Raw genomic sequence first — 24,139 nt, 5'->3', positions numbered from 1 at the left:
AGGGAAGTAAGTGCCCTTGAATAGTGCTTGGAGATAAATTTCAGTGCAAATGTAGATCGTTCCACAAAGAGCAGTATTGCAGCATCCTGACAAATTCTGTGATTAAGTGTTGGTTTTCCTCTCCAAATTTAGCTTGATGGATATTAAATAGCCCTTTGGGGTGATCTGTAGTAACAGATTATTTTAACAGTCTATGTTTATTTTTGTGTACAGGAATGTTGTGCACACAAAACAAACCAGGCTGCAGAATGCTGCTTATTGCATGGATTACATGCTTAGTATTTGCCTGGTTTGGGAAAAATTGGGAATGTTCTTTCTCATAAAATGTACTACTTGTCATGTTTCCTGGGATAATGTTAATCTGCACACACTACCTTAAAATTTTAACAGTCTATGTTTATTTTTGTGTACAGGAATGTTGTGCACACAAAACAAACCAGGCTGCAGAATGCTGCTTATTGCATGGATTACATGCTTAGTATTTGCCTGGTTTGGGAAAAATTGGGAATGTTCTTTCTCATAAAATGTACTACTTGTCATGTTTCCTGGGATAATGTTAATCTGCACACACTACCTTAAAAAAGGGTGTACAAGCTTCTGATTCTAAAGAATGGTTACATCTGACTCTAATGTTAATCTGCACACACTACCAAGGGTGTACAAGCTTCTGATTCTAAAGAATGGTTAGGATGCATCTGACTCTTGCCCAGGCAACCCATGGTAGTCCCTTCCAACCTAACTGATTCTGGGACTTGGAGCAGAAATAATTAGGAAACTAATAAAAGTTAATGAGAGTCTTTTTGTGGGTCTTGCCAGAATTACAGGTAGTTGCAGAGGAACATTAGTGGTTTAATGCATTATGTTGGATGTGATTGCAGGAAACATCTCACTGTATTTTCTACTTCAACCTAAACTTTAGACTAAACTACATTCAGGAGAGTGTTATGGATCTCTAAGTCTTTGACTTGTACCTAGAGAGAGACAGAACAGGATATGGCAGAAAATCTGTTCAAATCAGCTGTTTTCTTAAAGATACTTTTCAGAAGGTTCTTCAACTCAAAGCTGGTTTGTGGCTAATAGCTTCAGCCTAAAGGCTCTGGGCAGGACATTTCCTCTGTGTAGCTTCCTGCAGGTTTGCCTGCAGTGGGGTGGAAAGCTTTGCTGTAAGCATGCATGGGACTTGCTGTGCTGAATTGCACATGCACAGAGACTGCTTCTGTATCTGGTAAGAAAACAGCTTCTGGTATCAAGATTGTACTTGCCCAAGTAAAAGCTGATGGGTTGATGTAATAGACACCTGTGGATGGCCCATTGGTTTCTCAGGAATCCACCCTGCATCGTGTGATGCCAAGATGAAGACAGATGGGAGTGGTTGGAGAGGCAAATACTCACAGTACAAAATCTGACTTCTTTGTTTTGCATCAAAGACTTGGCTTGTGGGGTTTGGGGTGGGTTTTATTTCCTGCAGCTTTCCCCCATGCTATTCCCTCCCCTTCAATGGCATTGGAGCAGCTCACACAGACTCCTTGGGGTAGGGTAGGAAGGGAAAAGGACTACCTGTAGAAATTAAAATTTATCACACTGGCCCTAAAGAATTCGCTGAGTTTCATTTAGACTTCTAGAATGTCTCAACCCAGTTTTCATTTAAGTTATTGCAGGCGAAGGATCATTTGTGCTGTGTTGTCCTAATCTCATAAAGTTATTGGCACTGTCAAATTTTGGACAAGAATTGCATTGGACTCCTCCAGGAGCTCAACTGGACAGAGCCACCACGTGCTAAAAGCACTGCTAGTACCTGTTCCCTGATTCAGCCTTCTTTGGCATGACTCTGCCCTTTCTACCTGCTTTGAAACTTGTGACAGGTATCAGCTGTTTGGGAAGCTGGAGAACATACTCCTCAGGCAGAAATGTTTGACAGGGAAAAGCCTTGTCATTTGCCATGGCAAAAGGAAAACTGGTTTACTGTGTTGAAATCATGCACGTTTCCTGGAAAATCTTCAGTGGGTCTGAAACTGTTACTCACCTTGGCATCAGCAGGGAACTTTTTGCTATGAAAATTTGTCAAAACACTACAGATGTTGACAGGTTGTTAAGCACGTGATCAGCATAGGTAGCATTAGATTTGGAGGCTTTAGCTGGTTGACTGTTCATATTGAACGAGTTCAGTCAGCTCCAGTGTTCTCTCAACCCTTAGTGTCTCCTGAATTCCTCTTCAGATCCTGAAAATCAGCATTACATGAGGTTTGGTAGGCATGAAACTGCCATCTGCCTTCTAGTGGTTGTGCTATGCAAGAGAGAAATCCTACTGCAATTCCCTTGTTCTCTACAATGCAAGTCACAGTGGCAAGTCTGAAGCCTCAAACCTTACTTCATGGGGTATTAAATGTAACTCTACATTATCTGGAGGTTAGCTTTTTGAAGAGAATAGGGAAATGGACTTAAATTGAGTGGAGCAGCTTGAATTTTCACACTCTCCAGACCTTAAACTTGCATGGAAGATGTCAAAAGTACAGAATTCCTGGCAGAAGTGTGTTTACACGTGGACAAGCTGCTGTCCCTGAGCACACTGCTGCTGTGTTAATAATTTAGCTGAGTCCCACATGGAGGCATTTCTGGGAAGAATGTTCCCTCTTGCAAACTCCCAGGGCAGCAGCAGCTAATTATGTATTGGGAGTCACAGACACAAAATGCAGCAGGAAAGATTTGCTTTCCTTTCTGGAACTGTCCAAAGCTGCTGAATGTTGACAGGGTGAGAGAGTTGGGGCTGTTCAGCCTGGAGAAGAGAAGGTTGTGTGGGAACCTCAGAGCAACCTGCCAGGAGTTGAAGGGGCTGCAGGGAAGCTGCAGAGGGACTCTTGGTTAGGAGCTGCAGTGACAGGACAAGGAGCAATGGGGACAAATTGAGAGAGGGGAAATTTAGATTAGATATTAGGCAGAAGTTTTTCCCTGTGAGGGTGGTGAGACACTGGCACAGGTTGCCCAGGGAGGCTGTGGCTGCTCCAACCCTGGCAGTGTTCACAGCCAGGTTGGATAAAACCTTGATCTCTGGTGGGAGTGTGCCCTGCCCAGGGCAGGGGTTGGGTCTGTATGATCTCTAAGGTCTATTCCAGCCCCTTAACACACTGTGAAACTCTAACGCAGCATTATGATATCCACAAGAACTACCAATTCCTCAGAACTCCTGAAGCATAAAAAATTTTAATATAGGTGTCTGTATTAAATTTTCAATATTTTTGTTATTTTTATATTAATTAGAATCAATATCATTAATTTAGAACTGTGGTTGTATTTGGTCACTTGAGCATTTCTCTTCTGCAGGGAATTTACATTGCTGCTCTAATCCAGCCTGGGGGTGATGTGTTCTGGTTGCTGTTTAGTTTGTGCTTTAGGCAGCTCATATTCCAGAGAAACTCTTTGTGTACTGACAGCCCACTTCAGTAGCCATAAACCTGTGTGTTAGGCATTCATTTTACATTACTCAGGCCTGTGAAGTTAGCCTGGAAATACATTTGAATTATACATTTAAATTATTACTGCATGACAGAAATCTGTTCTCCCTTTTGACACAGTGTGTTCAGGTACCAACACATAGCAAATCATGCCAGGCCCTGCTCAGAGTAGGGGAATGCATCAGATGTCTTCCAGGCCCAAAATTATTCAATGATTTTTCATACATAGGAGCAGAGTAGAAGGGATGACAGTGCTGGTGATCCAGCACTGTGCAAAGCCCTTGAAAACGTAGGAAATGCAGCAGTACAGTCTTTGGTGTCTTGGCCTTAACTAGGGATCTGAGGCCTAGAGAAAGTTGACAGCTCTGGGCATCCACTTAGTTATTGTGGTGATCAAGAAGCAAACTTGTCTGTTTCTGCAGAACTCAACTTTTTTCTGGCTTCCACTGCAGTGTGTGTAAGGTGGTGTGTGTTTTGTGGCTGACAGAGCCCAGTGAGTGTAACACTGCAAGCTGGCAACAGAAATCAGAGCTAGTCACAGATTGTGCCTCACCCTGACACAAGACATGGCAAGCAGACTGCTTGGGCTCCAGCTCAGAGCTTGGCTGGCCTCGGGCACTGGTTGTCTTGCTTCTAGTGCCTTGCTGGTGTGTGGCCTGTATGGGAATTCAGGACGTGGAAAATCAGCCTGTTCCTCCTTGTTTTTTTGAAAATATGGTTTTTTTAAGCTAGGAAACAGGAATGGACCATCTCATCTCATGGAACATGACCTTTTGCTTATTCCATCATGATTTGTGGCTCAGGCACCTCTGGAGTGGATGATGCTGTCAGGGCAGATTATTCTTCTGGTCATGACTTTCTTCACTTGCCCTGTGGGGATGAATGGGAACCATCTCTAAATTGCTATGTCCTTGGGTTTCTGTCAAGGGGATTTTATTACAAGATTCCGGAGAATAAGAGGGCTCTTTAAATTGTAATTCTGGCAGGAGCAGATTTAAATGTTGTGCATTGACTTTAAGTTCAGTACCAATGTGTGAAGAAAATTCAAAATATATTGCTCTGCATTTTGGTTTAAGTAAACATTTCCATGTTGGTTTTTTTTTTTTAATAGCTTCTTCAGCAACTGAAGCGATTAATATGTGACCTCTGCAGATTATATAACCTTCCTCAGCATCCAGATGTTGAAATGTTAGATCAGCCATTACCAGCTGGGCAGGTAAATTCAAAAGCTGTGGACACCTCCTTATGGCAATGAAGTTGTTTCTTCAGCTCCCAAGAGAAAGGTGGTGGGAAGGATTAAACCTTGTGTAAGCCACGACTGAGATATGAGGCACTGTTGCTTTATGGTGTCCTCAATCTGAATTTTGTTTGCAAAATGCATTTAATAATGGTGTGATGATGTTACACAATTTCCTCTGGAGTTTGTCTCATTGCAAGGTGTGTGTGTGATCCCAGTGCTGTCAGCCTAACTCCCTCCTAAGCTCTGTTCGGGCCAATCCCTGTGCACTCCTAGTGCTTCCCAAATGTGCTCCTTGTGAAATGTTTGTTTTCTGGTGAAGAGTATATGTTTTACAGTGTGCACTTGGATGAACTCCTCTTGCTGTTTTCCTTCCTCTTCAATCCCTTGCAGAGACATGGGATATCACCACCATATGCTACTTTGGGTAGGGAGTGCCTGAGGTGCCTTGTTTACTTCTTGTACACTTGACAGATGAAGAGTTGTGAAGGGCTGTGAGATGTTCTTGCTAACCAAACTGGTTTGCATTGTGCTGAAAACAGAACTGGGAACTGACAGGAACTGTTCTTTTTTTGTATTTTTAATAAGATGGTGATATCTTCTTTTGCTTGTACACGTTAAGATGAAACGATTTCTAAAAACTCCTGTAGCGTAACAGATGGGTTTCCTGTGGTGACAGTACTAGAGTCATGACAAATAACTTGCTTCATTTTGGTCAGGTGCCAAATTGTAATCCTATAGGTCTTTTCTCTGAGCCACCCACACAGCAGTGCAACTCTAAGGCAATAGTCCTGGGATGTTAGGAAGTAGCTTTGGGAAGTGTTTTACATGTGCTCTGAAACTCACAAACAAACTCATGGAAGGTTTCTCAGCCAGAAATGTCAATTTGCAAGTTAACAGTGGCCTTAGTAAGTCTGACCAAAGATCCATGCAGTCCCCTGCATTGTCTGGAGCAGTGGCATTCCTTCTGTGCCAGAGAAGGAGTAAGCAGAGGACAAGCAAGTCAGAATACTCCTGAGCATTTCTGCAACTCATAATTCCTGAGCTTGAAGTGGTGTCCTGAAATAAAAAGCCATGAAAAAATCAACTCAATGTACTGTTTGGATATTTTTTCAAATAACATAGTAACAATGGCTACATGATGATAGCAGTGGCTGCATAGAAGTTCTAGGTAGTTAGAATAAGAATCCATTACATTTTAGAGATCTAAAGTTTGTGGGTTTTTTCTTTTTAGAGGTGTAGCATGCAGAAGGATTCTGATCAGAGCCATGATCTGATTTCATGGTTGAGATCATATCCCACTTGATGCATTTGTTGCATTTGCTACTGTCTCAGAATAGGATATTCCTGCATTTGTTGCATTTGCTACTGTCTCAGTATAGGATATTCCTTATCTGAATCTAAAGTCTCTACTTAGAACTTCATTGGAATTAATTGTGACATTCTATTTACCTTTGCTTCATGCAAAAGTCTCTTCACTGTCACACTTCAGGAAAACATCTTTGTGCATCTTACATGTCAAACTTGAGTCCTTTTCAGACCTTGATGAGTGTAACCTACATGTATCCTGTGTCTCCTTGAGAGTAGATTGCTGTTTGTGAAAGGAAGGAGCATGTGCACAATTTACACAGAAACTTCATTGTTGTGTTGCAGAATGGAACAACAGAGGAAGTTACATCAGAGGAGGAGGAAGAAGAAGATATGGGTGAAGTATGTCTATATATGATTGTTGTCCTAATCTAGTAGAATTTTGGCATTTTGCTCTACAGTGGCTGGCTAATAATTAAGCCAGGCTGTAAATTGTAACCTCCCTAGAGTTCAACAGCAAAGATAATTAAAAATTTGGATGTTTACCTGAATGTCAGCTTTCACTTCAACCACAAAACTAGTGAAATTTTCTTCTTAAACCTAGATCTCAGCTGTGAGGTACTTGGATACAGAGAATTGGACATCTGTTTGTGCTTTAGTCAAACAGTACATAACATTGTGTGCCAAATCAGTAAGTTTGCATTGTTGACTCCTATTTCAAGCAGCATGTGAACTGGCTCTGATACAGTTGGAAGTGCCTCCCAAATTGAAGCAGACTGGCTAAGAGTAAGTCAGTTTGCTGATTCCTTAAACAGGTGAGCTAGTTTTTAACTGTAATATGTTGAAGGAAATGGAAGGAAACACAGACAGGCTGAACTTTGTGTCACTGCCTGGCAACATGGTGCTCCTTTAATGAGCTTTTTACTGTGTGAGAACCACCCTCTTTGTGTACTTCTACAACACGTAAGAGCAGCTCCAAGGTGATTTTTAAACCACTATAAGTAGCCTCATTACAGGAGAATTGTTCTGACTATTTGAGATTTAGGTTTTTAATGCAGAGAGAGAGAACAACTCTTTCTCTGAATCAAAGGCCTTCCTTTAGGAAAGAGCTAAATGTTACCAAGTTCTGGAATGAATTTGAAGCAGCCTTTTTTACACCTTTTTTAGCCTGATCCAGACCATATTTGTTGGAGCCAGTGTTTGTTAAGGTGTTTACACTCCCATATCCTGCTGCCACAAGGCTCTTGTTGCTTGGAGACTTCTCAGTAGCCACTTGCACTCTGTTTGAGTCACTTTGCACAAGAGAAAATGATCTGCTGTTATTTCTGAGCTGTCAGGTGGCATTGTGTGTGGCAGTGACACCTTCAACTTGGAATCTAGTCCAAGTTCAAAATGGAAAAGCAGCTCAGGATTCTTAGGGCTCTGTCATTGTTTTAAGAGCCAGTTTAAATAAGTTGAGAAGCAATTTAAAGAACTCTGTCTAAACTCTGTTACCTTGAAGGAAACAGTGTTGTCCAACTCGCCATTGCATAGGACATCCTTACACTTGGGTTTGTGGTCAGGTTTTCCTCCCATGCCCACAGATGGTGTGTAAAGAGTAGCTGAGGTGTGGCAGAGCTCTGTGTGTTGGGATGTACCTGAGAGCTGTGTAACCAGAGCCTGCTGGTGTGGCTGCTGCAGTGCTCCTCTTGCATGTCAAGGTATTGACTTCCTTGCCCTCCACTCCACAAATAGCACTGGAATCACCTTCCAGGCAGTTGTCTGTAGTTCAGAATGCTCCTCTGCAACAGGATCTTTCAGGATACAGAGTGGAGGGGGTTTCAGTGTCTTGGTGTAGAACTCAGGCCTGAAATGTTGGCTTGTGTGATCAGAATGCTTCACCACAGAGTTTTGTCTCACATCCCAATTCCACAATTGCTGCATCTAATCTTGAGCCAAAATGTTCACCTTGAATAAAGTACATGTAGCTTTCTAATATTTAACTTTCTTGAAGGGTTGCTGTAGCCCTGCCAGAAATGTTAATCATTGTTTGCCAGAAGTGGAGTGTAGCTGGGATTCTAACTGGAAAAAAGGAGTCTGCTGGTAGAAACATCTTGGAACCACCCTAACACTGGGTACTTTTGGATTCCCAAGCTCTGTTTTCTGCCTACTTTAGTCTGCTGATCACTACAATCCTAACTTCTTGCAGGGGTTTTAATGTGCTTGTTTCTGGGAGCAGAAGCATGTTGTGAACTTGGGTTCATTTGTACTGTGAAGGCTGCCTAGACTGCCAGTGATACTGTTGGCTGAGAGTGAAGTTAGAACAAGATAGAAGTGGCCACCAGCAATCACCAATACCTAGTGCTGTGCAGTGTGTGTGCCAAGTGCCCTTGGAGAGGGTTTGGGTGAACGAAGAGCATTTGCAGTTATTTACAACTAACTTCCCTTTATCCTGTAGGACATTGAAGATCTGGATCACTATGATATGAAGGAGGAGGAACCAGTTGATGGGAAGAAATCTGAGGATGAAGGCATTGAAAAAGAGAACCTTGCAATCTTAGAAAAAATCAGAAAAAATCAAAGGCAAGATCACTTAAATGTGAGTTAACGATTCCATGGTTTTTCTTTGCAATACTTCTGACTTGAAAGTAGAGATGGTTTTCACCAAATAAAGCCTATTGCTGTTCACCTAGACAGAAATTAACCTGTAGCTGAGTATTTAACTGCTAGTCTCATTTTCAGAGGTGTCTGGGTGTCCCTCTGTCTCTTGCTTGGTGCCTTTGTTAGGAAGAGCAGTGCCCCTTGCAGAATCAGCAGAAAGCACCCAGGCTGTGAGCAGGACTTGCTGAGCCCTTTTGAACATAAAAAATAAAGCTGTATTTCAAACTGACTGTGTTAAAAGTCATGAGTGACTTCAGATACTTGGGAGACCCAGGAATTGGTGCTTGAGTTTGGTTTTCAGTAATATCTGTGCCATGTGGAAATGACTGAAGTCTGCTGGGTTGGGATTTTTTGCCAGATGTAGAGCCCAAGGGCCTTCAGCAGCTCTGCAGCTTTGTTATCAGTTTTCTGAGTGATCTTGCCAGTTGTAAAAGAAGTGTTTGTTCCCCAGAGGCTTAGGAATGTTTTGTCACAAATGCCAAGTTCCAGAGAAGCTTCTACTTGTCAAAGGTGCATATAGGAGGGAATGGTGATGTCATACAACCTTCATTTTATTTAGCCTGGCTCCCAAACAAATCAAAACTTCTGCTTGTTTCATAGAGGCTTAAAATGTGTAAAGCATGAAATTCAACACTACTCTTCATGATCTGTTTCCAGCCAAAGGGGTTTAAAATTTTACAAGTCACCTGCACAGAAAGAAGGTGCCTGAACTGGTACCTGCTACTGTGTGAGCTCAGGTGTTGTGTGCTGTTTGGCAGGTGAGCAGACATGTAGATCATGTCCAGGCACAAGCTGTGCTATTGCTCACTGAGCTAATAGCTGAGGATGCAAACAGTAGTTAGGTACAGGGGAGGGACCTGGAAGTATTTAGGGAAGGAAGATGATTTAGGATTGATATGTAAGGAACACCTGGACCTTTGCCTAAAGACCAAGCTTTGTTGTAGTTCTTATACTTGATTTTTCCAGCTGATATTTCCTAAAAAGCCTAAATTGCACTTAAGAAATATGAGATTCAAGAAAATTGATGCTGTGAACTTGTTTTCATTTGTAGCGAGAGCCACATACAAGTGCTTGGTGCTAGCCAAGCCAATCCACTTTTAATACTGGATGTACTCTTGATGGATCCAGTTATCCTAAGAATTCAGGGAAAAGGTTCCTTTAGTTAGGAGCATCTTGACCATTTCTTGTTATGAGTTACTGAGTTCTCTAGTTTAGAAGAAAAGCTTCCTCCTAATTACTGACACTTTACCATGGAAAAGAGTTTCAGTGTGTGGCCACCTGCTTTGCAAAGGAAATAAAGTAGAAATACCTCTGAGTCCTTCAGCTCCCTCTCTGCTGCTCCTGTCCCAGTGCTGTTTGAGTATGACTGGAGTGCAAACCTGTCAAAAATACCTGTGACTTCTATCCTGGAGAAATGGGCAGCATGAGATGACTGGCTAGAGAAAACTGCTCTGATCTGTGTATGAATTCTGTAGTTACCTGTCAGATGGTCTGCAGAGTGTGGACTGTAATGATCACCCCTTGGAAAAACACCCACAACACCCAAACCTGATCAGTATTTAAAAGTAGGTAAAGATAAGGTGCCAAGCTACTTTTGCTGTACAGTCAAGTCTGGTTTTAAGACTTGACTAAGCAACAGTCCCTGGTTGTGTTTAAACTTACGTAGTGACAGTTTGAGAAGATGCCTAGTGATTTTCTGTGTGTTTCTGTATTTAGAACTCAGGGCTAAGGGTAAAGACTTCTTACTTGTTAAAGAAAATAAATCCTCTTGCAGGCTGAAGGGCATGGCCTGCTTTCCCATCATCTCACGTTTGGTAGAACTGGAAAAGGTTTTTGTGGTGTCAGCATTCTTCCTTGGTGCAGAAAGCCTCTGAGAACTGCACATTTTCTTCTGCTATCTGTTCCTTCCCATTTGGCAAATACTGCCTTTCCTTCTTGCTTTCTCCCTCCACATCTAGTGGAGCTGAAATGAACACTGCTGGTTTTCTGTTTGACAACAGCAGATTCAACTTACATAATAGCTGTTTCTCATGCCAAGACACTCTCGTTGATGCTGGTGCATAAACAAGGTCAGCTGAGTCCAGGGAACAGAGTATTCAACTGCTGCTGAGGAACTGTGGGATTTTTGTGGGTCACTAGAAATAGCTGTGCTGCTTAAATAATTTCTCAAAGGACTTGTGAGGGTTTACTCTTACGTGCTTGAGAACTGAAAACTCTAGCTGTGCTACTGACCCAGGAAAGAGCTAACCTAGTGGCACTTTAATGCCCCTTCGTGCTGCCAAAGCTTGGGGCTTTTACCAGAACGTGTTCCCCAAGCCTCTAAGAGAGCAGAAGTTTGATCAGCCTCCTAACATAAAGCAAAGTTTAAACTTGTACAGCCCCCACAGCTGGCATTCTTAAAAGCCAGGGTGAGTTTCACAAATGCAGAGGCCAAACACAGCCTGTTTTTCACACAAACCACAAAGCTTTTTTGGGACACTTTGTTTCCTCCGCAGACACCAGTAAAACAAACCTGTGCCATTTCCATGCTGCTTGTTGGAAGAGGCAGTGCAGAGTCTGATGTAAGACTTCCACTGGTGCCCAGTGCAGCCAGGAGACTTCTCAGTTCTTTACATGTTCTTTGGCCCAAATCCATAGGTTGTCCTCTCTCTCCTCTTGGCTGCAGTGCAGGCTGAAATTATGGATCATGCTGAAGGCTTTTCCATGGGAAAGCAGTGCATGCAGTCCTGTCCTCATTTATTTGTAGCAGGTTAAAGCTATTTTTCTGCTTTTCGAGACTTTGCATAGGAGTTTTTAGGGTTTGTGTGTGTTAGACAAGTTAAGAATATGTATCTACTAATTTTGTAAATGAGTTCTCTTGCTTGGCAGTATCCTTAATCCCATTCTTCTTGCTGGCATCAGGAAATAAATTTGGCTTGTGGTGCAGTATGCAACTTGGAGCAGGAATTAATCCTCCTCTTAGCATTGTAATAACTTTAAAGAACCACTTGCTTACTGGGAGTTAAAAAAGGTCTTTGAACTGCAATCATTAACTTCAAATATTTAACAACTTGCTGCTGCTTGCTTTTCAGAGGTCTCTCCCCACATAGTCATTTTAGAGATTAATTCCTTTCTTATTTAGATAATACTATTAGCTCTTTCCATTTTGTACTGAGGAGTTTATGAACTTGCCTTTAGAAGTCTCAAATGTCTCTACTTTCATCTTCAGATTTTATGAAGTCTAAGGTGTCATTTCTATTTTCAGTCTAATCCTTGATGTAAGTATGAATCTACTTTCACTTCCATGAGTCAGTGTACCTCTGCACAAATACTGAGAAATTTCAGTGACAACAGAACATCTTGTGTTCTTTAGCTCTTTTTGGGTCACTTTCGATTTTATTTGGTTATCTTGAAGGAGTTTCCATGTTTTGTTTTAGCAGGTAAACTTTGATTTTGTGGCTGAATTGTCTGAACTGTCCTGTGAGGTGATTTCCTGTACTGTTTTGATGTGTGACAGTATTTTTCTGATCAGACAGAAACCAGACAGTCTGGGGTTTGGATGTAAAAGTGCAGTGAACTGTACCACCTACCTCACAGAACCTGAGGGGCAGACTGTGGTTGTGTTTTGAGGGTTGGAAGGGGAACAGAAAAACCCTTTCTCTCTGGAGCCTGAGTGCAGCAGACAGCTGGGCAGTGGCAAGGGCTGTGCCCACTGCCACACAGTTCAAGTTTCACTGAGTGGCAGAAGCACATCCTTAGGGGGAAGAGTTTGGGAGCAGGGCAGGCTTGGAGTGATGCCTCTCATGAATATGATTTATGCCCAACAGTTTTGGCTGTGGGAGTTCCTGTACCAGGCATTTCTGTTATGTGCAGCTGTCAGGAATTGGCATGTGGTGCACAGAGATGTTTGCCTCCTGTAGCAGGGATTTGCCCAGTTTACCTGCTTAGTGCTCTGGACAGCCACAAATATGCTTGTACAGGAGAGGATGAGCAAGTGAGATATTTTTTGTGCCTATTACTTAGTAGGGAAAAAAAGTCACTTGGGTCTTGTCTGGCAGCTCTGTTAACTACTTCAGATGAAATGGCTAAGCCTTTCTGCTCTTGGCATCAGCCCCACGTGACAGACACCTGTCAGATCCCATGACTGACCAGTTATTTCTGAAGCAGTGGCAACTATAAATCTTGATCTCACAAGTGGAGAAAGGGGAGCTTTATCTCCCTTGGAGTGTTAAATCCTACTTTTCCAGAAAGAACTTATTACGCTGAATTTGGTCTTCAAAATTCTAACTGCAGGTAGTGAGTTACTGAAAAGGTTTATGAGTACCAAACTACTGGTTAGTCTTACTTCATCCAGAAGCTGCTGTTCTGTAGTAGATACTTCCCAACTTTTGCCATAACAACAAAAATATATGTCTGAGAAAGCAATAAAACCTTGTGTGGAAGGTTAACTAAACTTCTTAGGATTAGTCCTACTCTTCCTTCCAGTGCATACAAGTGGGAGGTGAAATGGAATGTTTGTTTCCCTATTAGAAATGTACTGTGGATTCAGCTTGGAAATGAAAATGCCAGAGTGATTTAGCTCCTTTACAGGAAAATACCTGTTGTACCTTGATTAAAAGTTTGCATCACCTATACCATGTAGTAGTATATATTTATGTGCTGCTTTAGAGGGGAGTGTCTTGTTTCTTTGGAGTAGTCTTTGCTCACTGGAATATTTAACTTTTCAAAAGCCTCATCCTAATACAGAAATGAATATATTGTTAATACCTTCTAGTTAATCTAACTTTGGCATGTAAGTAAAGCTGTTAGTAAAAACTGTTTTCACTTACTTGGAGTCTTTTCTGTTTGTTTCAGGGTGCAGTCTCTGGGTCAGTTCAGGCTTCAGATCGACTTATGAAAGAACTCAGGGATATATATAGATCACAGAGTTATAAAACAGGTAAAATGCCTCACATTTCCCTTCTTAAAATACACTCTAAGAGAATTCTATTGGTACTTGCTGCTGATCCTTCTGTGTTTAGTTGTCCTATGTATGTCTATAGATGTGTGTGTATGTCTGTGTGCACAGATAGAAAAATACATAGATCCATTGTATATAATCTCATTCCATAAAGTAGTATTTTTGCAGTGAAAAGTGATAGGATACATGTCCTGTAAAATGTTCTCACTACCAGTGGGTAGTAGTGCCCACAGGAATGTTGCTCTAGAGGAATTTGTGTTCAGCAGCAACAGATTGTGTTGTTGTATACATTTAACCTTAATTGCACTGCTGTTGCTTTTATTGTTTTGTGGTGGTATCAATCTGATCCTCAACAACTTGTGTTCCTTGGAATAATGATACAAATTACAGTGGAAAACAAGCTTGTATTTTAAATTTGAATAATGAACACTGATGATCTTTAGGCAGGTGATGAGCTGTTCTGTTTGTTCCATATTAGGGCTGTATCTAAACTAGCTCAGCAAAGGAATCAGTGTGTTGAATTGTCTGAGTGTTACCATACAATGAGCAGAAATGACACAGATTTCAGTCAAGTTCTGTTTCTCTAGATCTGCCAAACAGGCAACTCCATCACAGCAGTCAGGGGTGAGACCCTGGTGCAGGCCAGGAGGGGAACAGGGGAAGTGCCTGACTAGAGAGTCAGTCTAAACTGTAATTAATTTAACACTGTTTAATTTAATGTTGTTTTCATTTTTGGTAACAACAACCAGAAAGTCTAAAGCTGATTTTTAGTTGGGTAAGGATCACTTTATTTAATCTATGAGAGGTTACATGATTTTAGGACTGACTTTGCTGAGTTTCTCCTTAGATTTATTCCTAGTGGGCTCAAGTCTCCCTTGGCAATGGCATTTCAGTTGTGTGTGAAAGGACAGAGGTGAAGAGACAACAGGCTCTTGTTTGGCTTGTCATATTTAACTTGTAGGTAGATTGTTTTATGTGCTGAAGTGCTGTGGACAGTGGTAAAACAGCCAGTGCAGTATCTTCTTTTGTGAGGTTTCTACTCCATGCAGTGTCCAGTGTCCTGTCCTGGGCTGCCAGTACTGACAAGAACCTCTGAAATAAAATGCTGCAGACTCAGACTGTTTTAAGTGTCTTAAAAGTGTGCTGGTCACGTCCTGGGTGTAAAATACACTGAGTAATATGCAAGCTGGAGTTGTAGTTGTGGGAAGTTTGAAGGGGAAGTGGTTAGGTGTCAGAAAAACATTTGGATTCACATGGAATTTGTTTTTATAGAAATGAAAAAACTTCTTTTTCCTTATAGTTGCTCAGAAGTGTTTCTGCTACTGAAGGAAAGATGTGTCTCAGTATCAGTATCTTACCCATTGCTTACGTCTTCTGACAGTATTTGTCCTTAAAATCAAAGAATGTTTTACCTTGTTCTGCTTTTAGTGCACAATTAATTCCATCTGCTGTTTCCACAGGGATATATTCAGTGGAACTGGTCAATGACAGCTTGTATGAATGGCACGTTAAGCTTCTCAAGTAAGTTAGCAAAGTTTTTTCATGTTCTGAGCCATCTGTTTTATTACTGCTTTTGATAACTGAGAATCCCTAGCCAGAGCATATAAAACAGTGTGTTACAGTAGGAATAGTAGTAATGGTAATTGTAGCTACTAAATAGTGGCTACAGTTCTGAGGTACAGAAATGGAACTGTAGTAACTGAGCTGGCAAAAAAGACAAACTCTCTTTGCACTGCCAGCACTGTGTGTATTACACTGTCATTACTGATTCATCTCTTTCTAAAACTGCTCCAAAATACATAAACATTAAATTATAAATTTTTTTTCTAGAGTTTTTGGGTGGTTTTATTTGTTTTTACTATCAAGAAAATGCAACTTCTAGTTTCACTCAGGATGTAAGAACAGAACTGAGTATCATTAGTTCTTTATTTCTACAGCTGAACAGACACATAAGACAAACTTTTAGATATCACATAAATGTAAGTTATATGATTATCTAGAACTTGTCTTCTCTCATCACGTAGCACACACAATGAAAAGCAGTGCAGAACTCATTGTTGTGTCCATAAGTCCAATAACTTTAATCCTAGAGGTGTTAGATTTGAAAAGGGAAGAGGATCATCTGCTGTCATCTTACAAGGTATCCTGTAGAAAGGAAGAGCCTACCTAAACTGTGCTGGGTGGCTGCAAGAGGTGACAGTGGATCAAAGATCTTCCATCAGTTTGGATATATCCTGGGGAATAAGTACAAGGACATAAACTGTTTCAGCACAGTAGTTGACCAGCCTGTAGGAATTGTTGCCTCCTCCTAGGGGTGAGACTGAGTCAGCAGCTGCTGAAGTACACTTTTGTTTCCTCCTTGGTGTAATCGTGGGCATGTGAATGTTTTGAAGCTGAAAATGGCAGGAATGGCATATGTCAAAACTATCTGTGCCATGTTCCAGGAGGCCTATCGAGTGCTCCTGTAACAGTGCTCAAACCACTGTGCAGTGACTTGAAACCTCTGTTCCAGTGCTGTGAACAGGTCTCATTATTTGCCTTCAAGAAAGAGGAAATGGGAGTCCATGCAGCAAATGACTTCCAGAATGACTAAGAGAATAAGTGTTGTTTTTGTTGAGCACAGCAAAGTGTGTCTGAAAACAACTGAACTGTGTGCAGACAAGCTGAGGGGGTAAATGTCAGAGACAAAAGAGCCCATCTGAGTAAGGAACAGTGTTGGCACTAGAACAAGTCCCTCTGAACTAGCCCAGTACAAGGTATGGCTGAAAATGAGAGGTTTCTAAGCACTGGAAGATTTTCTTCTGAAACAACTTCACATTGGTAGGATGGGGGCAAACTGCCCAAGTAAGTCAGAAATGGGATCCAGTAAGTTTGTGGTTTCCCCTGTAGCAGAGGAGTGGATTTAAAAGCCCATCAGCCCCTTTAAGGTATGCTTTTGGCTTGCTGCAGGTGTGTTTGGACTAGTCTCTATCAAAGCTGATGGGGGCAGAGCCTAGGTGGGATTAACCCAGTGTGTCTGAGTTAATGGCCAGGCTCTCCCCACCAGCATCGTGCAACGACCAGTAGTTGAAATTCTGCTGAGCAGGAGCTGCTGGCTTTAGTACTTCTGCTGATGCAGATGACTTTTTAACAGCTGATGCAGAACTACAATCACATATTCCATAAAGGATTCACTGTGTACTGAAAACTAGATCACTAGAGTCCTCCTGTTTGTCTTTTCCTCCCTCTTTTGAACTTTGATTTCCAGTGAATTCAAATTGCTCTTCTCAAATCACCAGCTCATTTTGTGCTGTGTTTAAATAACACTTGATAGCACTGGCAGTGTAGTGCACTGCAGCAAGCTTTGGTGCTGACCTCATGGCAAAGTGATTGCTTTGTAAAAGGAGCAAGAATTTTCTAGAGTTCACCTTCAATTACAGTTTGTAAACTGCAAATACACCAAGTCTTTAAGAGGAATTGCTGTTTACAGGGAGTGAAAACGTTTACTTCATCCAGCATCTCCCCCTTGCTTCTTTTATAGGGTTGATCCTGATAGCCCACTGCATAGTGATCTTCAGGTCTTAAAAGAAAAAGAAGGTGTAGAATACATTTTACTCAACTTCTCTTTTAAGGTATGTCTCTGTTGGGAGAAATGCTGGGGTTCAGTTTGAGGCTTCAGTAGAAAGTGACTGAAATGACCCTCAGCTCTTACTTGGGTAATGATGGATCCTGTAGCATAAGAAAAAAAAAAAGAAAAGAAAGCTCCAACTTTGAAGTTTGACACTGAAGCTTCCCAAAAAATGATTTTTTTGCTAGTACTGTGGAAATGGGATTTTTACAGAACTGAAAAATTTTACTGCTACAAATCAGATTTGCCAACTAAGCTATTAAAACACTTTGTGCTTAGGAAAGATTGTCACAGTACATTTCTTAACCTGTTCTTTTTTCTGCTTTTCAGGATAACTTCCCTTTTGATCCTCCCTTTGTGCGAGTGGTATCTCCTGTGCTCACTGGAGGGTAGGTTTGAGCTGCCCTACAGAAACTCTACTTTGTGGCACAAATGTTACAGCTGGAAAGATTCTGTGCCTGCCATGATGTTTCAGAACATCCTCTTTGTGGGTGGTTGACACTGCTGTTCCTTCTCCTGTTGTAGGGAGTTTGTCTTCGTGCTTTGAAAGGGTCTTGATCCCTGTGTTGCCTTAAAGTTGCTTTGTAGTTTTAACTGGCTCTCTCGTGCTAGTAACACTGCCAGAAAGTTGTTGTTTCAAAATTCCTCAAATGCAAATCAATCAATAAATTTAGCAGACACCATGCTCCATAAGTCATGTAGAACATGTTTGAAATGCTGTCTGTGGCACAGAAAGGTATATATATCCATGGAGAGAAGATTAAATTCACCTTCCAAGGCTTTTAAGCATCTCCTGGTGACAGGAAAGGATACCTGCACTTGAGAATGCAGTCTGTGATAGCTGGTGCTGATTGATTGGATTTTAATTGCTGTGTGCCTTTTTTGCATTCCAGAAGTGGTTAGTGCAGTTAGATAGTGTTCCTGAGGGGATGCTGCTACCTTAAAACTAAACAAGGAGTGCCAAACACCAGAGAACTCATTTGGATTCTGGTTTTGTTGTACTTGGACTTCATTATAGAATCAAACCAATGTTGGTTTTCGGTGGTTATTTTCCTCTGGATGTCTGGTTTTGTTGTACTTGGACTTCATTGTAGAATGAAACCAAAGTTGTTTTTCGGTGGTTATTTTCCTCTGGATCTCATACAGATCTATGTGGTTTGAATGTCTTGATCATAAAGGAGACTCCATTCAGGGAGTGGTAAATTCTGCTTCTTCAGATTTTTGTGGTGCTTAGGTGTTGTGCTGAGTCCCAGTCAGCACAATGCAGAGTGAAATGGGATTAAAATTAGAGAGTGGTTTATAGGAAAAGAGCAAGCAAAGATCTGCTCTCTCTCATTTGATTTCTAGGTGCACCTACGTTGTTTGAAATTGTGACATTTCTTTACAGAACTGAATTTTGCTGGTTTCTGTTATCTGCATGTCAGTAGTGTGTGTGTAGTGTGACCATACAGAGCAGCTTCCCTTTTTCCATCATCTGTGTGCAGTGGTGCAGATGTGCTCAGTCACTGGTTTAGCTAAGTCTAGTTAGAAAACAACTTTGTTTTTCATCTCACAATGCTAATCTCCTTTGCAGAAGTATAACATGGCTAACTAGTTACAATATATTACTGGTTAAAGGGCATTTCAGCTTGTGTGAACAAAGAATTTAATAAACCATCTGGCAAGAGCTCCAAGTGCTGTGAGCAGCTGCATCTTTTTACTAACTGCTCATGTCAAATATGTTTTCTTTCACATTTGTTTCTAGGTATGTCCTAGGTGGAGGTGCATTATGCATGGAACTTCTTACTAAACAGGTGAATATGGGCTCTGTTACCTGGGTAATAACAAAACATGCTTTAGGATAATGAAAACAGGTGTTTCCCCTGGGCTGAAGGATCCCTGTGTGGAATCAGTTACACATTCCAAAGGGAACATGGTGGAATAAATCTCAGTCTCACAAGGTTTTCTTGCTGATCTTGTGTGAGAGCTTTTCTGCCTTGGATGGCTGACAAGAGGTCTGAGGCAGGAAGCTGAGAGCACATCAAGACTGAATTTCCAGAATGTCTCTGAGAAAGGCAGTGTGAAGAGTGAGTTTTGAGGAGCAAGGCACATTGTATTCTTCTCCAGAAGCCTCGTCAACTGCTCAAAGTCAGCTCTGGAGAACTGAGGAGAACAGAAGGTTCTAGGCATAGATGATTCGTGTGTACAGAGAGAGATTTTTGTCTTTAAAATAAGTAAATGAACGAAGTAACACTTTGCAGGCTCTGGCAGAAACTCAAATGAGTGCAGGAAGATAAAGCAATGCCAGAGATGAGCAGTCATATTCATGGGACCAAAATTCTCATAGCTCACTGAGTGACCTCATTAGATATCTGTGTTTTCTGCTTCTCAGAACAAGAAGTTGTAATTTCTGTTGTGATGTTGATGAAAATGCTGTAAGAATGGAGCTTTTCTTGTTTGTCTTGCTGGATTTCAGAAATGTGTGATTCAACCTTTGCATTTTTCTTGGTTCTTAGTACTAATACTGTGAATCATTTTACAGATTTTCTGTGGCAAACAAAAGTTAGCTGAAATCAAGTAGTTAAAACTAAAAGTGGAGTGCAGAAATTTCTGTTGTGATGTTGATGAAAATGCTGTAAGAATGGAGCTTTTCTTGTTTGTCTTGCTGGATTTCAGAAATGTGTGATTCAACCTTTGCATTTTTCTTGGTTCTTAGTACTAATACTGTGAATCATTTTACAGATTTTCTGTGGCAAACAAAAGTTAGCTGAAATCAAGTAGTTAAAACTAAAAGTGGAGTGCAGAAAATAATCCCAAGTTAGCTGAAATCAAGTAGTTAAAACCAAAAGTGGAGTGCAGAAAAAAATAATCCCAAAGCACACATTCCAAAATAGATTTGCAAGGTGAGCACAAGCAGCAAGTACGTGTTCTATGTTAATATTCTTTTCCTCCTTCAGGGCTGGAGCAGTGCCTACTCAATAGAATCAGTCATCATGCAGATCAATGCCACTTTAGTCAAAGGAAAAGCCAGAGTACAGTTTGGAGCCAATAAGGTAAATGTGCTGTGCTTATCCATTACACAAATTACTGCTAGACTCCCTTTTGTTTACTGACTTGCCTACAAGATGCTAAATAACAGAATTGTCATAGCAAATATATTTGCATTTTGAATTGTCTTGATATCTGGTGCATGTGTGAGTATTTTATTGGCAATTAAGTAAGAGTTGAAGAAATTATGAGGCAGATAAAGCCTTGGGGTGGGCAGGGTATTTATGTAGTTAGACTTGTACTATCTTTGTATTGGTGAGGAAGGGAAGGAAGACGAGAAGTGGGAGGATTTGGAAATTCTGGCTCTGAGAATGGCTGCAGGTGACAGCCTGACTGCCAGGATTGCACACACTGATGTTAAGAAGTTCTCCTTTTGCTGGCCTAACACCTGCAAAGTTTGATGAGAGAGTGGAAAACACCAACATGCAAATCCTTCAGAGCTAGCCATTCAGCATTCATTGAAAGCATAGTTCAGTTCAGGTGCTAATGTGCCAGAATTTACAATTCTTTGAAATATTAAATGCTGCTTTCAAAGGATGTTTAAATACTTGGACATCATTTGGATGTCAGATTTTAAGTACCAATTCTAGCTTCGTGAGCTAGGTAAAGTGTAGAAGTTTATGATTACAATTCTGCCTAAACCAGCTGAGCAAGACAGTCCTGATGGGGACTGAAGCTCACCCTCCAACTGTACATGCTTCTGATTTACCTCAGGCTCTGCACCTTCTGACAGGAGGGGCCTTTCCAGCAGCAGGGCTGTACAAAGTCTTGTCACTATGACAGAGGGAAAATGAGGATACTTGTCTTGACAATCTTGTACTGCAAAGCCAGGAATGTTCCAACACTGTGCATAGGTTCTATTAGAAAGCCCAATGCAGAGTTTGCTTCTAGAACTGTTTTTAAGTCTTGCATGTCTAGATGCAGGTTTTTATGTTAGTTTTTTCTTCTTTCAGAATCAATATAATCTAGCAAGAGCACAGCAGTCCTATAAGTCACTAGTACAAATACATGAGAAAAATGGTATGTATGTTCCTGTGACTTTGTTCTTGTCTGCACAGCACCTTGGGAATTGATGTTTGGCCACAAAGAAACTGTGGCAGTGTCTTTTGTTGGCTTGGCAAGTCCATAAATGGTGTTTCCTCCTTCTCCTCTTGCACTAGGAAGACAATAGCACTTAAAGTAACTAGACTGCAGTACTTCCAACTTTTCAGCTTACATCAATGTTCTATGTGCTCCTGTTCTTTGAAAGGTAGCTCAATTTCATTTCCAGCCAGTTGATCTAGGAACTTTGTTGTTACTGTAGCTTTAAAAGGGTCTTATTTCATAGTGAAACACCTGCTGGAAGTCTGTCCCTTTCCCAGAAAGGCTTTGTTTCAATGTGGCCTTAGTGGCAGTAATGGTTAAGGAAGTGATGAAGTGGAAAGAGAGAGCCAGGACTAATAGATAGAAGAAGTCCAAGTGAGGTGTGCTGGCTGGAAAACTGTACAACAGACTAGGGAGACACCTGAGTTTTCTGGTGGGTTTTTTTTTATCCTATTCAAAGCCAGTTAATGGTCTCTCTCCTGCATAAACCAAGTACCCAAGTGCTTCAGGTATAGAATTGCATTTACTGTGCCAGTGTGAGAAGACAGTAAATGACCTGAGGCTTTAAAAGGTTTAAGTAGCTTACATGTTATGTAAAGGTAGTCAGCAGAATCAGTACCCTGGTCTCAAGATGAGGGAGTTAGTCCAGTTAATACTCCTGTGGTGTTCTCTGATGCAGTGTCCTCCAGGAATTCGTGTTGCTGTGAACACAAGAGCATATTTCAGTGTGACTAGTGAGCCCCTCAGTTTCCCTGCTGCTAAAATTCAACATAACATCTTCTGTACCGTTAGGAGGAGGATCAAAGATGATGCCTTTAACATGCTTTCCAGTTTTATGATATTTTGATCTTGTCATTAACCGAGTCTTTTGCTTTTTAGTTTGCTACAAAAGGCAGCCTGGCTGGCTGTTTGCTTCTAGCTGTGTGCTCACCTTGGCTGCAGTGATCACTGCTGCATCAGGAGCTGTGCACAAAGCACTCACAGCACCCAGTGCTGCTCTGAAAGGTGTCTTTAACTTAGAGCTGCTGCCAGCTCTCTGGGCCCTGTAGTCACTGTGCACACACTTAGAGGAAGTTTCACAACAGGGGCTGTGGGAATTAAGATTGGAGATCTGGAGGTGGCTAGAAAAAACTTGGTACACTTGATCAGGTATGATTCAGCTGATAAACGTGCCAAATTGTGTCAGGAGACCAGTTATTCAACTGACATTCTGAGCTTATTCCTGCAGTAAGATTTGTTGAAGCAGGATAAACCATTCCACTGCTTGTGCGTGCCTAACTCTGCAGTGCACAGCAGGATTTATGTAAGTGTCCTGCTGGAGTCATGTTTGTGTGTCTGTGCATTCGGTGGCTTGAAGACTTGGGGGTTTTACTTGTGTATCATTAAGTTTTGTTAGAGCAATGTTCCTCCTTCAGCAGCTTCCTCTGTTGGTGTCCAGCTCAGGATAGCTGCCACAATCCTCCCCCAAACTGGGATGTAGTTCATTTGCACTCCCAAGTACTGGCTCCGATCCTGGAATGTGCCACATGCTTTATCTCCCACCTCAGACCAGTAGCATTTAAGGCACTGGGTTTCATGGAGCTGCCCTACTTTGAGAGGGAAGGAAGGAGCCAGGTTAGGCTTCCATCTCCCACAGATGGAGGCTAAGATGGTAAGATGTTCTGGGCACAGCAGTGTCTGTACCTGATCCATCTCTCTGTTCTCCACAGGCTGGTACACTCCTCCGAAAGAAGATGGCTAACGCTGAGGACTGTTGTATACCTGGACCAATGTCAACAAAACAAGCTCTTTTTTATGTTTTCCAACACACAGACTCAAGCTATGAGTGCCCCTATAACAGCTGTACTGAGGACTTTAGCTCTTAGATAAGTTAGTGGATAATCTGTCAACTGACACAGTATAAGTTACAGCCTTACCATTCCGCTCTTCTTAGGTATCTGGACTGAGCAGTTTGGGCCTTTACCATATTTGTTCGTATGGATTAAGCAGATTTGGGCCATGCCCTCCCTTCTCCCTTTTTTTTTTTATTTGAAAGCATAAGCTCTCCCTACAGGCTATCGACTTACTAAGGATCATTCAATAGGAGTGAGTTGTTCACACACTTTTGTGTATTTCTTACCTTTTGCAAAATGCAGACTGCAGAGACTTGCGTTGTATCGTTTCATTTAAAGCCAAGAAGTTTAATACCTTGTTTAATACTGTTTTAGGAAATGTCAGGTCTTGCAAATCACAGTAGTTTTTTCTGGTCTAAAATGACAGCGTTTGTAGTATTTCCAAATTAATGATATAGGAAAAACACATGTATGTTAAGTCATTAAACATTTTTCATGGCTGTATGAGAATATGAACTGTTTATTGGAAAAGATGCTCTTTGTTTAGAATATGCTAATTTTTGTTTTGGTTTGTTGTTTGTTTTTTTTCTTTTCCTCCTTTTTATTTTCTTTTTTGTTTTTATGCAGAGCAAGGCTGTGCCAATAAAACGTTGTAACTAGTCACTTCCACTGGGGCATCAGAACTTGCTGGGCTGTTCCTGCTACTTGTTGGCTCAACCTCCTTAACAAGAAGAGCCACAGTATGAAGCTTGAAGTTATTTAAAATACTAAAAAACCTTTTTAGGTGTTCCATTTTATTAACGGGTTGTTGCAATCATTTGTAAACTAATGAACTTATAAAGTGATTGGCACAAATTGAGATGAAAGTCCTTGAATGACAAATTTTTATATAAAAGCTACAATAAAGTACAAAAACACGTCATCCGACACAGAGGTGTAAGAAATGTTGCCATAGTCATGATGCTGGTTTTGTTATTGAAAGACTAATGGGAACTGTTCTTTCTTTATTAGGAGATG

General features: G+C 41.2%; 1 protein-coding gene across 1 annotated transcript in view; it reads left to right on the top strand.

The window, feature by feature from the left end:
* UBE2Q2 (ubiquitin-conjugating enzyme E2Q family member 2) overlaps positions 1-23,622 on the top strand; it is a gene marked incomplete at its 5' end in the record, with an annotated part of 24,358 nt that extends 736 nt beyond the window's left edge. Inside the window, 11 exons of the mRNA XM_009075916.1 lie at positions 4,561-4,665; positions 6,340-6,396; positions 8,432-8,572; positions 13,468-13,552; positions 15,034-15,094; positions 17,094-17,184; positions 17,511-17,569; positions 18,925-18,973; positions 20,117-20,212; positions 21,161-21,227; positions 23,000-23,622. Coding sequence (XP_009074164.1) covers positions 4,561-4,665; positions 6,340-6,396; positions 8,432-8,572; positions 13,468-13,552; positions 15,034-15,094; positions 17,094-17,184; positions 17,511-17,569; positions 18,925-18,973; positions 20,117-20,212; positions 21,161-21,227; positions 23,000-23,031 — 843 coding nt within the window. The remainder of the gene's footprint in view (positions 1-4,560; positions 4,666-6,339; positions 6,397-8,431; positions 8,573-13,467; positions 13,553-15,033; positions 15,095-17,093; positions 17,185-17,510; positions 17,570-18,924; positions 18,974-20,116; positions 20,213-21,160; positions 21,228-22,999) is intronic.
* Positions 23,623-24,139: the final 517 nt, after the last annotated feature.

The sequence above is a fragment of the Acanthisitta chloris genome, unplaced genomic scaffold (assembly GCF_000695815.1).
Source record: "Acanthisitta chloris isolate BGI_N310 unplaced genomic scaffold, ASM69581v1 scaffold7890, whole genome shotgun sequence".
Classification (NCBI taxonomy): Eukaryota; Metazoa; Chordata; class Aves; order Passeriformes; family Acanthisittidae; genus Acanthisitta; species Acanthisitta chloris.
Note: the sequence above shows the minus strand (reverse complement) of the source record. Positions and strands in the feature narration are given on the sequence as shown.